General features: G+C 44.7%; 2 protein-coding genes and 1 long non-coding RNA gene across 5 annotated transcripts in view; 1 reads left to right on the forward strand and 2 right to left on the reverse strand.

The window, feature by feature from the left end:
* Positions 1-17,552, reverse strand: part of LOC125739605 (NACHT, LRR and PYD domains-containing protein 12-like) — a 728,681-nt gene that overhangs the window by 205,299 nt on the left and 505,830 nt on the right. The window lies entirely within an intron of this gene.
* Positions 836-2,763, forward strand: LOC125739663 (uncharacterized). Its single transcript, XR_007397230.1, has 2 exons — positions 836-2,261; positions 2,552-2,763. It is a non-coding gene; the product is annotated as an uncharacterized LOC125739663 (long non-coding RNA).
* LOC125739646 (stonustoxin subunit beta-like) lies at positions 12,335-13,930 on the reverse strand. Its single transcript, XM_049009970.1, has 3 exons — positions 13,789-13,930; positions 13,390-13,519; positions 12,335-13,279 (listed from the first exon to the last, which is right to left on the reverse strand). Exons 1-3 carry the CDS (start codon positions 13,867-13,869, stop codon positions 12,747-12,749), a joined length of 744 nt encoding a protein of 247 aa, XP_048865927.1. The 5' UTR covers positions 13,870-13,930; the 3' UTR covers positions 12,335-12,746.

Here is a 17,552-nt window from a genome sequence, read left to right on the forward strand (position 1 = left end):
CCCGGAATATGTATGTTTTTTTATATTTCTGCCTGTATATTGTATTTGTTACCTGTACACTGACAATAAAGGCTTTCTATGCCATCCTATTCATATCCTGGTTCAGCACTACCCGAAGAGTAACTGAGTAATATTAATAATGTAATACGATTAAATTCACTTTATTGTAATTGAATATAACTAACACGATTAGGTTACATCAACATATATCAACATATAACATATAATAACCATGTAAAAGTAGATGGGAGGGGCGGCGTGGTGGTGCTGTGGTTAGCACTGTTGCCTCACACTTCTGGGACCCGGGTTCGAGTCTCCGCCTGGGTCACATGTGTGTGGAGTTTGCATGTTCTCCCCATGTCGTCGTGGGGTTTCCTCCGGTTTCCCCCCACAGTCCAAAAACATGCTGAGGCTAATTGGAGTTATTAAATTGCCCGCATGTGTGCGTGAATGGTGTGTGAATGTGCCCTGGGGCTGGCCCCCCATCCTAGGTTGTTCCGTGCCTCGTGCCCATTGCTTCTGGGATAGGCTCTGGACCCCCCACGACCCATTAGGATAAGCAGTTTGGAAAATGGATGGATTTGTGAAGACGTATTGATATACTTGGAACCTACCTCCCTTTCACTTTGTCTGCTGGGTAATCTCACTAACATTCATATGGGCAAAAAAGAAAAATCACGCATGCTCCTCACTGTCCTAACAAACGCCAAAAATCAATCCTCTTTAACTGGAAGTCAAAAGAGAAATAAAAAATTATGCAATTTAAAAATCTACTGTTATGTCACATTTCTATGGCAAGAATGTCTGCTTGTGTTTTGTCTTGCCGATTATAAAGTATTATGGGAGGACAGCTGTGCGCGGTCTTTATTGAATGACATGGAGGATATCTTGTATGCATAAACAGATCACGTATACATCAACCAATCAACATAAAGCTTCCAGCAAACATGTACACACCATTTGAATAATTAATTCTGTGTCTAACAACTTATGCAATATATTCTGCATGAATATTACATCCTCCTTGTTTGTTTTCTACATGTGGATAAGTGAAGGATCACACACATAAACAACCTACAGGCCATGAACAGAAGAACGTATATCAACACAATACAATCAACATTTTTTTTTGCACATATATGCAGCATGTTAAGGGCAGCGATCTGCCTGCACCCATTTACAGCATTTACAAGTTCAAAATTGTTCTTGGCTTGACTTCACGTCCAAACCTTGTCCGGTAAGGGACAGTAGAAGTGTCTGTCTCACTGGCTGCAAATGAGGCTGGTTGTGTAATGCGGTGTTGGGCCTGCTGCCTGTTGTGGTCAAAACTCTCTTTGGCAGGACGTGCTTCCTTAGTATGAAAAAAGTGTCGTCTGTCTCACCTATACACCTGTCCTCCATCAGTCGCACGTATGTGATATGACCTTTCAGTATCAGCTCGCCTGATGACTACAGCTGGTTTCCAGTAGCCGTGCTCTTGGAATTGGATGTATTGTCCATTGTGCAGTGATTGCATTTGTTTAGCGGATCTGTCATAATACCTTTTCTGATGATTTTGTTGGTGAACTCTTCTGGAATGAAACTCTCTATCGTTAATCACTTTGGCCTGAAGCTGCTGATGACTTCTGGGTAAAGTCGAGCGTAAGCAACGACTCATTAGAAGCTGTGCTGGTGATCTGAAGCCATCAACTGGGCTGTTATGATACTCGAGAAGACTCAGGCACAGATCTTTCTGATCAGTACTGGACTTTTCCATGAGCGATTTTGGCAATCTGTACTGCCTTCGCAGCCGAATCGTTCCTAGTGGTAAACTAGTGGTGATATGGCTGAACTCCCAGGTGTTTGCGAATGTTTCAAACTCGCTACATTTATACTGGGGGCCATTGTCCGATACAACAGTTTTAGGTATGCCATGTCTGGCAAAAACGTCTTTCAATTTGTTTATCACAGCAGAGGATGTTGTGCTGTGCAGCTTGTCAAGCTCAAAATACCTGCTATAATAGTCCACTGTGACTACATAGTTGTCCCTATTCCAAGCGAACAGATCAGTTGCAACAGTTTGCCATGGCCTGTCTGGAATCTTGTGACTTATCTTCTTATTAGAAGTCCTGTGCTCAATACAGATGGGACAATGTTCAACCACCTCCTCGATCTGCCTATTCATCCCTGGCCAGAATAAAACATCTCCCGCTCTCTGCTTGCACTTTTCTATAACCATGTGGTCCACGTGAATCCTGGAAAGCATCTCTCGCCGTTGTGAGGTAGGAACAATGATTTTCCCACCTTTAAACAAGATGTCGTTCATTTGAGTGAGCTCATCACGATGGTTCCAGAATTCAGCTATGCTCTGGGGGCATGATCTCCTTACTGCAGGCCATCCTTCCTAGATTGTTTTCTTTAACAGCATGAGCTGCAAGTCATTCTCAGTCTCTTTGCGGATGTTCTCTAATTGGGCATTACTGACTGGCAGGCTGCTGTACACTGTGTGTACCGGCATGTCCATTCCTTCTCGTAGGTTGTCATCCTGGTCAGTCACTGACTTTCTCGAGAGGGTATCGGCAACAGGGACGTGTTTGCCTGGCTTGTGGATGATGGTGAAATCATACCTCCGAAGTTGTAGGATCATCCTTTGTAGTCTTGGAGGTGCTGCTGCAAGAAATTTTTTCATGATGGACTCATGAAAGTCACTTTCCACAATAACATGACGACCATAGACATACTGGTGGAAGAGCTTAAATCCAAATAAAATGGCATACAGCTCTTTTTCTATCTGGGCTTAATTAATTTCACTCGAAGATAGTGATTTTCAGGCATCTCTAGCTCCCTGAAGCTTTTCATTAAATTTGTAACGTGCGAATACAACATTGGATTTTGTATGTTTTAAAGCGACCGTAGTACGATTTCAGTACCTTTCTTTCATCCTCCGTAAGCGACCATGTGTCATAGATGTCTCGGCCTTTGTCTCTGACCCATAGGAATAGGAAGCTGCATTTTTCATCCTCCCCTATCCTCTTGAACAGACCAGAAAACATTAAGTCGACATGGAGTCTGAACTTGCGTCATGCTTCGGGCAGGTTGCCAGCATCCCATTCCATGCGGGGCGACGGAACACCAGCGACGTCCATTGTATCCGTGTTATTCACTTTTACCATGTTTTGTTTTGCTGATTATAAAGGATAGCTGTGCACGATCTTTATTGAATGACACGGAGGATATCTTGTACTCCGTACAGGTATGTAGAACTACTCCGACTGACTCTCAGTGAGTATGCATAAACAGATCACGTCAACCAATCAACATAAAGCTTCTAGCAAACACGTACACACCATTTGAATAATTAATTCTGTGTCTAACAACTTATGTAATATATTCTGCACGAATATTACAGCTTGTACAAAAAATCGACTAACAAAATTTGAATATACTTGGACCAATAATTAACTTCATCACGTAGTGTTGTTGGGGGTAGTGGGGCCTCGCTACTCCGACCTCCGGGCTGGGGCCGGGTGTCCTGGCTATTGTGGGTCTCCGGTATCCCACTGGGGTCACTGTTCCTGGGCGGCTGCAGGTCTGACCTGTGAGGGGTGACGTTGGGGGTTTGGGGGCTCTGCCTTCCAGAGTGGGGGTGCACTCTGTGGTATGGGGGGGCCGTCGGGCTTGTCTGCATCACCCCGCTGGTGTGGGCGGGTCCTGGGCCTGGGCTTGGTGGCTGAGGTCTGGTGCTGGCTTCCAGGAGGTGGCTGCCGCGTGCGGTGGGGCTGTGCCTCCCTGGCCCTGGCTACCTGGTGGGGGAGGCTGGGGTCTGCTGGGGTGGTCTGGAGATGGGAATGTCCCAGGGGCGGGGAGGGAACTGTGGGTGGGGCTCTGTCTCCCCGCCTGGGGGTGAGATGTTTGACCAAAATGGCTTCCTGGTTGCCGGAGTATGTGGGATGTCCTGGTCCAGGGGGTCCGTCTGGGGCCCTGTTGTGTGTGGCGGGTCTTTGCTCCACCAGCCTGCTGCTAATAGGGTCGGGTGACCCCACAGCTTGGGCTGTCTCTCGGCATCCCGGGGTGGTTCGGATCGGCTCCCTGCTGGCTGGGCGGGAGCAGGAATCAATGAGAAGTCAGTTGGGAACCCGGTCCCTTGGAAGGGGGACTCCATGCCTCGTGTGCCCTGGTTGCATCCCTGTCTCCTACACAAACCACAATACACTGGGGTCTGGGGGGCAGTGCCAGACTGCAAAGGCCATAGGACTAGGTTACGCAACATGGCCTGGACCCCAGGCCCTACCATTGGCCAATGTGCTGCCCCTCAATCTTAATTGCACAATAGTCATCCTACAACATTAGGGCCTTGGGGGCAGGTGGGGCACGTGGGAATCTACTGTCTGCTATCGGTGGGGTGCTCATGCCCTGCCTGCTCACCCAGTTTTAATGCACCTCAGTTATTCATTTTAGTTTGCACACACTCATATGTATCCACCTATTACACACTCATTGAGCGGGGGGGTATGGGGGCCCCTTTGATCCCCTCTCTGGGCCCGTACAGTGTGGGTGGAGGGGCGGGACGGTCTTGAGGGTGCTGTGGGTGGTGACAATGAGAGGGCGGTCCCTTCTGGTGGTGGTGGGCTGGGTGGGGGCTGGGCTGTGCTGCGGTGGGGTGGGGTCCCTGTGGGGGTTCCCAGTACTCTGGGATGCTCTGTGCGCCGACAGCGACTTTGGGGGTTTGGTCTTGGGCTGGGTGGGAGGGCCTGCCTTCTTCTGTGGTCACAGGGCTGGTGGGGTGGGCCCTCTCCGCGGCCTTCCTCTGCTGCCCACTCCCCCTCAGCACTACCGGTGGCAGCATGCTGGACCTTTGTCTGGGAGAGACCTTGTGATATAGTATCACTACCTTGTGTCTTGTTGCTGTGTTCATTCCTGCCATGACATGAAAGTGTCTTCCACAACCTCACCTTGGTAGCAGAGTTTGGCTGTTCCTCACCCAGGTTTAAGCCTCCTACACAGCTGTTTCTGTATCAGTTACAGTTTTTGCCCGTTGCCTGAACACATTTTGCAAAACTGCTCTCATTGTGCCAAAACTCTAAACACAAGTAAACATGACACAACACTGGGAAATATACCATTCACATCTGTGCCAAAGTGAAACTCTACTCTCAAAACCTAAACTCTGCTATCAAAACCTAACATTCCTTTGTCAAAATGTAACTCTGTTGACAAAATGACACATACTTGCATCATATGCAAACACTTTCAGATCAGGGGGAACACACTAGTCTACTTTATATAAAACACTGCAGTCTTTGATTTTCATTGTTTACTCAGAAGGCATATTTTCAGGAGACACATTTTCAAACAACCAAAAAAGCAAATAGGCCTACTCAATATTGTACATTGCAGCACTGTACATTGCAGTACCATGAAGTCAGATCAAGAAAAAAAAAAAAAAACATAATACAGTAATAGAAAAAACACTATACTGTAAAATATCATGACAATTGTGCATACATGGGCTCATGGATCCCACCGTCTGTTGGGGTCTGGCCACAGGACCTCATCGACATCGTAAGCAATGTCTTCTCCCGCTAGGCACCGGGGAAAATATCCCCTTGCATGTCAAAACCATCCATGGATTGCTGTCACCTGAATGTCACCGCAGGCCTGTTCCATTGCCTGGAGAAGAGGCATGCGGGCATGTGGTCGGCGGTCATATACACGCCATCTCCAAGCCGAAAAAAATTCCTCTATAGGGTATAAAAATGGTGAGTAAGGGGGCAAGTATACCACTTCAAGTTGATTGTGGTTGGAGAACCAGGCCTGGACCAGAGCAGCCCGATGGAAACTGACATTATCCCATATCACCACAAACCTGGGCTGATCTGGTCTGTTCTGTACAACTATATTATGGAGAGCATCTAGAAATGTGAGTATATGTTGGCTATTGTATGGACCTAGTTTTGCATGATGATGCAGAAGCCCTTGAAGGCTTATGGCAGCACACATTGTGATATTTCCCCCGCGCTGGCCTGGGACGTGCACAATTGCCCTTTGGCCAATTACATTACGACCCCGTCGTCTTGTTTTGCACAGGTCGAAGCCAGTTTCATCAATGAAAATGAATTCATGAGGCTGTGCAGCTCCATCCATGGCCAAGATTCTCTGTAAAAAAAAAGAGAACATATTACTGTACTACAGTGCTACACATACAGAACCCTCACCCCATCACACAGGTACCTGTGTAGCTCTCAGAATGGATCCATGTGGTACTGAAATGGCACATATTCAGCTGCTACTGGATTTCACCAATACTGTATTGTAAATGTAAAGGACAGTTACACTTACCCGTACATATTCAGCTCGAAGTCCTTTGACCCTGTCACTGTTCCTCTCAAATGGGACTCTGTAGAGCTGCTTCATGGTGATGCTGTGTTTTCCCAAGATGCGTCTGATGGTGGTGATGCTCACATGGTTTATGTTGTTGAACACTTGCCTGTCTGCAAGTATTTTCTTTCGTAGCTGGTGGAGACGGATGGCAGTGTCTGCCCTCACTAGGTCCACAACGGCAAGTTCCTGCTGTTGTGTGAACAGGCGCTGGCGTCCTCCCCCAGGAGGTCTTCGAGTCATTCTAGAGCAATACAACCACATATTGTCATCGGTTTGCTTATTTTTCTTACAGTACTTTACTGTATATACTGTATCATCCACTGTACAACACTGTACTTCAATATAAGTAATCATGGTATGTTTCACAAAAACTACCACTTTGGCTGAAAAAGGAGCATTAGCACCCTGCAATATCCTGTACACTTGATATGGTAATGTGATATACTGTAGAACAGTGCTATAAAAACCATCTGAGTAGAGTAGAAGGTAGAGAGGTGACGACATACCTGTTTTCTAGTCGGAATGTTCTTATTACAGATGCCACTGTGAAGCGGCTTAGATGTGGGTGGACTCTCTGCCCAGCTTCCCTCATGGTCAGGCCATGGTTGATGACATGGTCCACCAAAGTTGCTCTTATATCATCAGAAATATGGGTCCGTGCATGGCCTCTTCCACCTCCTCCTCCTCCTCCTCTTCCTCTTGCTCCCCCTCCATCCATGCTTGCAAAGTTCTTGAAATGGCTAAACTGGGGGCTTTTTGTAGTTGGCTAATTGGTGTTCAGTTTTGCAAGTGAGTGCCTTCAGGTGTGTATTTGAGTGGTTGCAATTTCCCGATGTGTTTTGTATTTTGGATACATGTGTTTTCCAAATGGCCCCCTGACATTTCATTTTTGAACGAAGTGTCTTATGTATGAAACGGAGTGTAGTATGCAGAACCATGTGTGTTGCATAAAGGGGTAAGTGTGTTGCATAATTGCAACTGGAGTGCAAAGCAGCGCTTTTGTTTAAGGTATGGGTACATGTGTTTGAGGTATGGTAACAAAAGCTTCAGGTTGTGTTACTTTAGTCTAAGCATGGGTTTATAGTGTTCAAGCAACGGGCAAAAACTGTAATGACTGTTTTTCAACCTACGTGTGACATTGATGATCATTAGCCCCTATTTGGTATAATTGGTTGATCATACACCTGACTATAATCCTACAAGATCCCTGACTTTGTGCAAGTGTACCTATATGTATGTTCCCATTTGAATAACCTCAGTTTTATAAAAATCTGTGAATGGAATCAAAAAAGTAAAAATGCCAAAAGTCTTGTATATTTGGGTTGGTTACTCTATGTTAAGGTTAGGGCTGGGTAGGGGTTAAGTGTGTCCTGATTGGGATTAGGGTTTTTCCCATAGAAATAAATGGACAGTCCCCATTTAGATAGGAAGACCAACTTGTGTGTGTGTGTGTGTGTGTGTGTGTGTGTGTGTGTGTGTCTTGGGAAAACCTATTATTTTCATGTTATGGGGACCATTTTTTTGGTCCGCAAGGGGAAGTTCAGCTGAATAAAAATCTGTAACATGCATTATTTTATTAATAAACTCCAAATGTAACCTGCTCTTCTCAGTCTGGGCTGAGTCCAAAACCACACCTGCTGCAGCCTGAGAAGCACGAAGTTCCTCAAAAAGTAATAACTGAGAGAAAATGAAAGAGGTGTGGATTTTGATTACTGTACTGGGAGAAAATACAAAGCTTTCAAGTTCCGTCTGTTGTGTCTGCTGTGTGTGATGGATGAACTCAGAGGCCATGATACAGGCTCAGCTGCTGCAGGACGGGCGGAGATAGAGGTCTGTAGGCCTCTAGAATAAGTAGAACTCTTTTAAATTAAGGATGAATTTTCATATGAAGCAAACATGGAAATTTTAATGTTTTCCCTCTTTTACGTTTGGATGTTTACTTTGAAGGATCTAAGCCTAGTTGGGTAAAGTGAAACAACTTTTAGTATCTTCACTCCTGTCTGAGGCTGTGTTCTCAGTGGGCACAGACTGTATCATAATTTTGATACGAAATGTATAAAGTTAAGAGCAGATATGCATTGGAAAGTGGTCTGTAAACCCCACTGTACATACATTTTCCATCAGTAGAAACAAACCCCAATTCATCACCCAGTGAAAAGAGTAGAAAATACTTAAATTATAAACTTCAGCTTGACTGAAGGAGAGTAGGAGTTAATGAGTCTTTATTCAGTTTGACCTTCCTAGAGTTAATAAATCGTACAAGATGATCTCTCTTAATAATGAAACAAACTTATTCCATCATCTTTTTTTCTCATCTGTAGGAAAAATGAAGGAAACTCAGAAGGAATTTCAGCAGGGAATTCAGATGAGAGAGAAGGAGCTGCAGGAGCTGAGAGAGGCTGTGGGCTCAATCACAGTGAGTATGAACCTGAGGAGAAGATAACAGCTGACATTAGTATTAGTGCCCAGGACCAGAGCAGAATTCTTACAATGTGAGACTGTTCACACACACGCTTTTCTCTCCCTGTTTGAGGTGGAGTGTGTTTTACTGTGTTTTACTGTGTTTTACTGTGTTTCATCTTCTTCTGCATGTGAAGCTTCTCTTTCTCTCTCCTGCTGCCTCCTGGTCTTTCACATTTATGTCAGGAGCCTTTGAATCTGTTTACAGTGTGACTGCTGATGTATGATATTATTTTGCTCGTGACGTTGCTCTCTCAGGCATCCAAGTTGAGAATATGACCATATAAAAATAAACAGGAAAGACATAATCAATTTCCTCAAATATATTTTTTCCATAAATGAAACAAATGCTACATAACTGCATAAGTTGAAAAATGATAAATTAAAATAAGACAGAAATCATATTTCAAAGCCTTAAAAAATACCCAAAAAAGTGTTCACTCTTACTTAATATAAGGAGTGAATAAAGCCCGATTCATACTGTTACTGTCTGCGCATAGTGACAATGACTTTAGTGCATCAGTTGACTGCACATTGCAGTGAATTGTTACCCTGCTGGTCTGCTGGAATATCACTGCTGTACTCATGGACCAATTACAACAGTCTGCGCACACAGACAAATGTAATATGTATGTAGAAGTCTGTGGACAGTATGAAATCGGCTTAAAACCAAACCATCTGTTCTCCTCCATCAGATTCCTGTCGGCTCACTCTGGACCCCAACACAGCAAACAGACACCTCCATCTGTCTGAGGGGAACGGAGTGGTGACATGGAAGAGAGAGATACAGTCATATCCTGATCACCAGCAGAGGTTTAACGCATGGTTCCAAGTGCTGTGTACAGAGGGTCTGACTGCGCGATGGGGAGGTTCACTGGAGCGGGGGATGGGTTGGGATAGTCGTCACATACAAATGGATCAGCAGGAAAGGATGCGATGCTGACAGCAGGTTTGGAAACAATAACAAGTCCTGGTGTTTGTACTGTGATCCCTCTAGTTACACACTCTGGCACAGTAATGATGACACTATTATATCTGCCCCCCCCCCCCCCCCCCCCCCCTTGTAAGACAGGAGTGTACCTGGATCACGGGACAGGAACTCTGTCCTTCTATGGCAGCTTGAGTAATATCATTTAGCCATGTCATCGATTTTGGCTTAGAAGGACAAACTTTAAGAGGGGCAGTGACATCTAAAATATCCTGGCAAGTGGAGTACAAACGTGAAGTTAGCTCCTCCATAACAGTACAGTGAGTATTCTCTAGACACGGGTCAACAGCATCATTAAACGCAGTTACAAATTTGTAGCAGTAGAAGGCTTCATCTGTGGGAAACATTGGGAGCCGCACAAGACTTAGGGGCAGAACATGGAAAATAACTATCGATCAGACTGGGAGAATGATCAGAGAAATCAGCTTAGTGTTTAAAATGGCCCAACAGCTCCTGCACCTTCCACACAGGCTCATGAGGTTTAATGTTAGTAAGAGAGATTTAACTCTGCTCACTTATTGGATCTGATCTCACCTTAATATCATATGCTGGTAAATCTCTTTTACAGTCAAACCTACATCAGTCTTTCTCAGGTTGTTAATCAGGCCAGATAACAGGGTCAGCTCAGCCTTCACTGCTGGAGTCGTTCTCTCGGTCAGACTCTAGGAAAGCCTGCCTTTGATTGGCAGAACTGTGTCAGACAGAGAGATGACAAGCCATCGTATTATTCAATGAACTGGAATAAATGGCAGCAAATCGCCCTCTGCTGTCTGTCATAGAGCAAGTCAGTATGAACAGCCATCCAGGCTTCTCTCCCTGTGAACATTAGACACGTAGATGTGTGCAGGTCTAGGTTGGGAGCTCCCAGTGTGCAGGGTTAGCAAACGATTTCTGAAGGTTCACTAAAGAAATATCAGTCATCCTTGTGAAGCTCGTTTAGTTTAGACTGATTTATCTATGACTTTGTGTTTCTGTCACTTTCGCCCCGTTCAGACATGCACTGTCACCCAGACTGTTCTTCACATTCCCCATAGGGGCTGTACATGTGAACACAAATGTCTGAATCAGTCGTACCGGATGGTAAAAGTAGTTTATCCTGCTAGCTACTTAGTATAAAGTCGGGGTAATTTCTGATTAACCCCCATTGACCCCCATGTGTGAAGGGAGCAGGAAATTCTCCAGTATAGGATCACAGACACACACACACACACACACACAAACAAACACATACACACAAACACAGACAAACACACACATAACACATATAAGACAGGGCTGAGATTCCAGGTTGCCTGAGACAAGGCCTAACCTGGTATGAGAGGTACTCGTTGGCCAAAGGGGGGTTAGTGACCACCCCCCCCCCCACACACACACACACACACACACACACATACAACAAGGGAGGCCAGAATTCCAGCTTTTATGGCCCAAATATTTAGGGAACTATGGGCAGTAGAAGGGTAGGGGTCCCTCAACTTGGCACGCAACCCCCCTCCCTTTCCATCCTGTCTTACAAACCACAGACTCACCCAACACCCAGAAGAAAGTTCTCTTTTAAGTTTGGCCTGTATATACCCTGTATGTGGGTTTACTTATTATTGCTAGTCTCAGTATCCATATAGGTTATGTCTGTCTGTGTCCTTAGACAGTCTTAGTCTTTTGTGTGCCGCCCTTATAACTGTGTTTCACAGAGTATCACCTATCTTACCCTTCTCACTTGAACCATTATATAAATATGGATAAATATATATGTACAGCTACCCCTGCATACAAGCTCTCATGGTTAAATCAGAGGAATCGTGAAAATTAAATCCATCCATCCATCCATTTTCCAAACCGCTTATCCTATTGGGTCGCGGGGGGTCCGGAGCCCATCCCGGAATCAATGGGCACGAGGCAGGGAACAACCCAGTATGGGGGGCCAGCCCATCGCAAAGTGCAGCCGTTTTTCATTCTTGAAAAAAAAGACGTTTTCCACCTGCAGTACATAGGTCATCCACCAGAGGGCAGAATACAGGTATAGGATTATATACAGCGGGTTTTGAGGAAAGGGGTAATCATATTACTGACGTAGAGGTCTTAGAAATATTGGTATCAAATATGATACATGTGGCGTTATAGTGTTAATTACTTGTGCAATTATTTACTTACTTGTTAGGACTTTAATGACTATTTTCCCGTGTTTTAAAGGGCGTCAGAGACGCCGTTTGCTAATTAGCTTGTCGATTGTCAGGTGTAGCAGTTCACAGGTTTAGTTAGGAAATTTTTTTTTTTTCTTCTTGTTTTTTGATAGATTAAATAAACGTGTGTTACTGATTTATAACTTTTGTTTTTAACTCTACGGATATTTTTTGCTTTCGCTGTTATGTCTCCCGTCTCCTTTTACATGGTTATTATAAATGCTGATTTAATCTAATCGTATCAGTGAAATTACAGTAAAGTGTTTTTGTTTAATTATATTATATGTTTTATGTTACTCAGTTACCTCACTTATGCTTTGAGCAGCGCTGAACCAGGACATTAATATGATAGAATAGGAAGCTTTTATTGTGAATGTACAGGCAGAAAATACAATATACAGACAGAAATATATCAAATGTACATATATAGGAGAGAGAAAAGCCCCCCCACTCATCAGGATTACATTTCATTACATTTTATTTTATTCAGAATCAGAATTCACTCTATTGGTACAACTACATTTCCTATGAATTTGCATTATTGATGCATTAACAGGCAATATAGTCAGAGAAAAAGTCATTTTGCACGAGTTTGGCAAACTGAACAAACATTCATTTATTTCTGTCTAACATACGTCACACTTCAGAGTAAAAAGGGTTATACTGGTTATAAAACAGAGATTTTACCTTTTTGCCGCGGAGAAGCAGCGACATGTGACACTCTGATAAGGTAAAAATGATTCCTCCAGCACAGTGAGCTATCCCAGCATGCACAGCGATACGGAGCAGTTTGTATAAACCCCAAACCCTGGATAGAGGGGTTCAGTGAATGAGGAGGTGAAGCTGTACAGGAGGGTCAGTCCATCAGAGGAGACTCTGTAGAAGGACAGAGTACCAGCCGCCTGGTCCAGATACACTCCTACTCTGCGGGAGTCTGAGGGCTTTATAGGTATGACAGTCTGTTTATTATTGTGACAGACAGAGTAACTGTCAGGAGAGCAGATCAGACTCCATGACTTGTCATTGTATCCAAGCCGACAGTCAGCACTCCCTCCTTTCCTCCCGATTCCTTTATAAGTCACTCCTATCCGGACTCCATCTCCACTCCACTCTGCCTCCCAGTAACAGCGACCAGTCAGACTCTCTCTGCACAGAACTTGGGGCCACCAGTCAAATCTATCTGGATGATCAGGATATGGCTGCTCTGCCCCCCCTGTCGCCTTCCTGTTCCCCTCTGACAGAGACAGGCGGCTGTGTGCTGTGTTGGGGTCCAGCGTCAGCTGGCAGGAGTCTGTAGGCAAGAGGAAGAGCGATTAATCCCATGACGAAGCCCAGCATCTCCATCATTATCACTGTCACACCTCACACACTCACTAACACAGAACTAGCTCCAATACACACATTTTATTCCCAATATACTCATGTAGCCGCCCGAGTCTGCGGCGCTCCGGCTGCCCCCTGCGCTGTGAGACACGCCGCGCTGAGAGACTCGCTGGGGACCCAACTGCACTTTAGCCTGCGCTCTATTATTCTGTACGATACATGAAATATAAAAACGAAGCAGGAATTCAAGTATGTGAAATACCTCAGGAAATGTCGGACGCCCGCGCGACGCGGCGGGAAGACGCGCCAAAATGCTGCGCGTGCTAAATTAATAGCCTTAATTACAGGTACATAAAATTATAAACAGCATTAATAAAACATGTTAAATATGAAATTGTACCACAAAATGTACCACTAGAAGTTAGTTTGTCTTAACTTCAAAATAAGAACTTCCTTCAAACACCTTCGGACACATACACGCCTCCAGCAGCGTGCAGCTAGTGATGTGTCGGTCGCGAACGAGCCGCTCAAAAGACCTGGATCCAGACCGAGAGACATTTTTATAAAGCAAAACGTCTCGGTGGTTCAGCGCTCCATGCGGCTCTGACTGCGACTGAAGTTTGTGTTAATGGCGTGAGAGCCGCGCGACCGATCACGTGATGAGTCAGACGGGGGGGGGGGGGTGGCGGCGGCGGTGCACAGGTACAGAGCACGAGGGAGGGAGAGGAGGAGAGAAAGAGGGAGTGTGGTGCGCGAATAATACGCAAGATGAGTGATCGTTGGACACGAACCGGCATTTGGATGCATTTTAATAGCTATGACAACTCAACGGCAGATGCACAGTTTGCAGGATGAAGCTATCATTTCGAGCAGGATCTACAAACAACCTTCACAGACACTTAGGAACTGCGCATCCAACACTTCAGATGGAAGGAAAAAGATAGGCTAGCGTGCCTGCTACTGCCAGAAGCAGGATCAGCCCGTCTAAGCTGAGGCACTTAGCCTTTCTGCCCCAAAGGAAATGTTAACATGTTACACTGTTAGAAAGGTGAGAGATAGTTGTTATAGTGGATAGAACCTAAAACTGTTGGATGCTGTTGTTTTGCACGTTGTAATTTATTTATTATTTTTTAATTGTGATTTGTTATTTATGTTATTTGACTGTAAGTAATAGATGAAGGACACTTGATCCACTTATATAATGTTCAATATCTTTTTATACCAAACATAATGTAAAATTATGGTATTGAGGAAATTATAAAGTTTAGTACACATATCAATCATGGGTCAAAACAGAGCTGAATCTGGCTGAAGCAGAAGTAATAAAATGAAGAGTCATTTGGGAGCCGGAAGAACCCACTCTACTTGGTGAGCTGAGCCAAATGATCCGACTCACTAAAAAGAGCCGAAATTCCCATCTCTAGTGCAGACTGAGGAGACGTTCGGTGCCACAGCCAGTTTGGGGAGATTATGGGTGCTGTCTTAGGACAATACTAACAAATCTCAAAACAGTACTACTAAAGAAGTTCCCAGACTCCTATTGTTATTTAAGAAAGTTCTCATGTTTAAACCCAACAAATGAAAATAAAAAAAACAGACACACATCACAATAATTGTGTGAATGCTTTCATAAAGTAGGACTGACAGTGTTAAGAATAAAAACATGCAAACAAACTTACATTTCTGGATCCCTGGTCTGGTCCTGCACTCCCCACTGTGGTCCACACTATAGCAGAAGCAGAACGACATAGTGTCACGATCTGGGGCGAGCAAAGCGGCAGGCGTGGAAATAGTAGGCAGACAGGCGAAGTCGGGGCAAAACCAGGGATTTAATGGGCGAACGAGGACTGGAAAACATAGCACACCTACAAACATCAATGACGGACAAGGGCAACAGGTCAGACCAGGACTTAAATACACAGAGACTAATCAAAGCAAGCGGACAAAGCTTGAGACGATCAGGGTAGTACACGTGGGTAATCAGGGGGCGTGGCACACACGAGGAGCGAACGAGCCGGGCATGACACATAGTACTGCTGCATCCATTTATTTGATTGTTGCATTTTCTCCACATACACGAGTCTATAGCAGGACAGACACAAATTCTATACTCACTTCAGTTTCACCAGTTTACAGCTGGGATCCTCCAGTAGAGCAGAGAGCAGCTTCACTCCTGAGTCTCCTGGGTGATTGTAGCTCAGGTCCAGCTCTCTCAGGTGTGAGGGGTTTGACCTCAGAGCTGAAGCCAGGGAAGAACAGCCTTCTTCTGTGACTCTACAGCCTGACAACCTGCAGAGAGACAGACAATATCTCTCCAAAAAATAAAAACACCTCATCACTATGAGTATTACTTTTAAGTAAATGTGACAACTTCAATAAAGCATTCGGCAATTACACATTACAGTGTGGAATACGTAGTAATATTGACCTCAGTATCTCCAGTGTACAGTGTGAATCCCCCAGTCTAGCAGAGAGCAGCTTCACCCCTGAATCCTGCAGGTCATTGTCACTCAGGTCCAGCTCTCTCAGCTGAGCGGAGTTTGATCTGAGAGCTGAAGCCAAAACTTCACAACATGTCTCTGTGAGTCTACAGCTGTCCAGCCTGGAAAAGGAAACGTGTTAAGATATAAATACATACATCACACACAGGTATTTCAAATATTCAAATATCAAAATAAACATTTTAAGTAGAATAATACATGTAGCATATAGCTGTTATTTGTCCTAGTCAGAAACACAAATAGTTTTTACTTGACACTCCCCAGCCGAGACAAACCTGCTGTTTAATGACCTTACAGGGTGAGTTACCCTGAGACTCTGTAATATATGCATAAGTATTTTTATAAAGCTCTCAGCAGCGCTGGGGCTCAGTGATCAGCACTACAGCCGACCCAGGGGTTCCAGGGTTTTGGGTTCAGTTCCTGCCTGGGATATGTGTAAGTGTACATGTTTATGTGGGATTTGAATGTCCATCCAGCCATCTTCCAAACCGCTTATCCTACTGGGAGTCCGGAGCCTATCCCGGAAACAATGGGCATGAGACAGGGAACAACCCAGGATGAAGGACCAGCCCATCGCAGGGCACACTCACACACCATTCACCCACCATTCACACACACACGCATTCCTATGGGCAATTTAGTAACTCCAATTAGCCTCAGCATGTTTTTGGGTTATGGGGAGAAACCGGAGTACCCAGAGGAAACCCCACGACGACATGGGGAGAACATGCAAACTGCACACACATGTGACCCAGGCGGAGACTGAAACCCAAGTCCCAGAGGTGTGAGGCAACAGTGCTAACCACTGCACCACCATGCCGCCCGCGATTTGAATGTCAAGAAGGGCTTAAGTTATTTTAATTACAGTTTTTATATGACTTTTGAATTGCTGACACCATGACTGAAATCCTTATTTTCTGTGTTGCTGTACCTGAGAACCTGTTAAATTTCCAAAACACTAATCAGACAATTATCAATCCTGTCAGATAGGGATGAAATAGTGATGCTTTATTCATCCTCCTGATAAAATAGTGCTGTCGCCTCTCTGATCTTGCTCTCTCTGCCACACACATACAGGTCAGAGTGCAGGGTTGGCCAGCATCCAGCCCCCTGAAGCTGGGGGGTAAGGGTCTTGCTCAAGGGCCCAAAACCAGCATCACTCTGCCGGCCAGGTATTTAAACCGGTGACCTTCTGACCACAGACACAGAGTCCAAACCCACTGAACCACACACCACACCAAGAATGTTAAAAAATATACATATCCTGTAGTATCCAGAATGAAAAAGAATTTCTAGGTGTCCATATAAATACACTCTAATTGTTGTGATGATATATAAAACCAGTATCACGAGTAACATCTGTACTTCTTTAGCAACAGACGTATGTAAGATCACTTACAGAGCTGTCCTAGATTTCTTGATCACAGGCAGCAGCCTCTGAAGACCTTCATCTGATCTGATGTATTTCTTCAGATCAAACACATCCAGCTCCTTATCTGACATCAGTAACACAAAGGCCAGAGCTGACCACTGTGCAGGTGAGAGGTCTGCTGCTGAAAGGCTTCCTGAACTCAGGTATCTTTGTACTTCCTCTATTAGAGAATTGTCACCCAGTTCATTCAAACAGTGGAACAGGTTGATGGTCCTTTCTGCAGATAAATTCTCCTGAATTTTCTCCTTGATGTACTGGGCTGTTTCCTTAATGTTATGTGAACTGGGTCTTGTATCTCCCAGTAGTTT

This window comes from Brienomyrus brachyistius, chromosome 4 (genome assembly GCF_023856365.1).
Source record: "Brienomyrus brachyistius isolate T26 chromosome 4, BBRACH_0.4, whole genome shotgun sequence".
Classification (NCBI taxonomy): Eukaryota; Metazoa; Chordata; class Actinopteri; order Osteoglossiformes; family Mormyridae; genus Brienomyrus; species Brienomyrus brachyistius.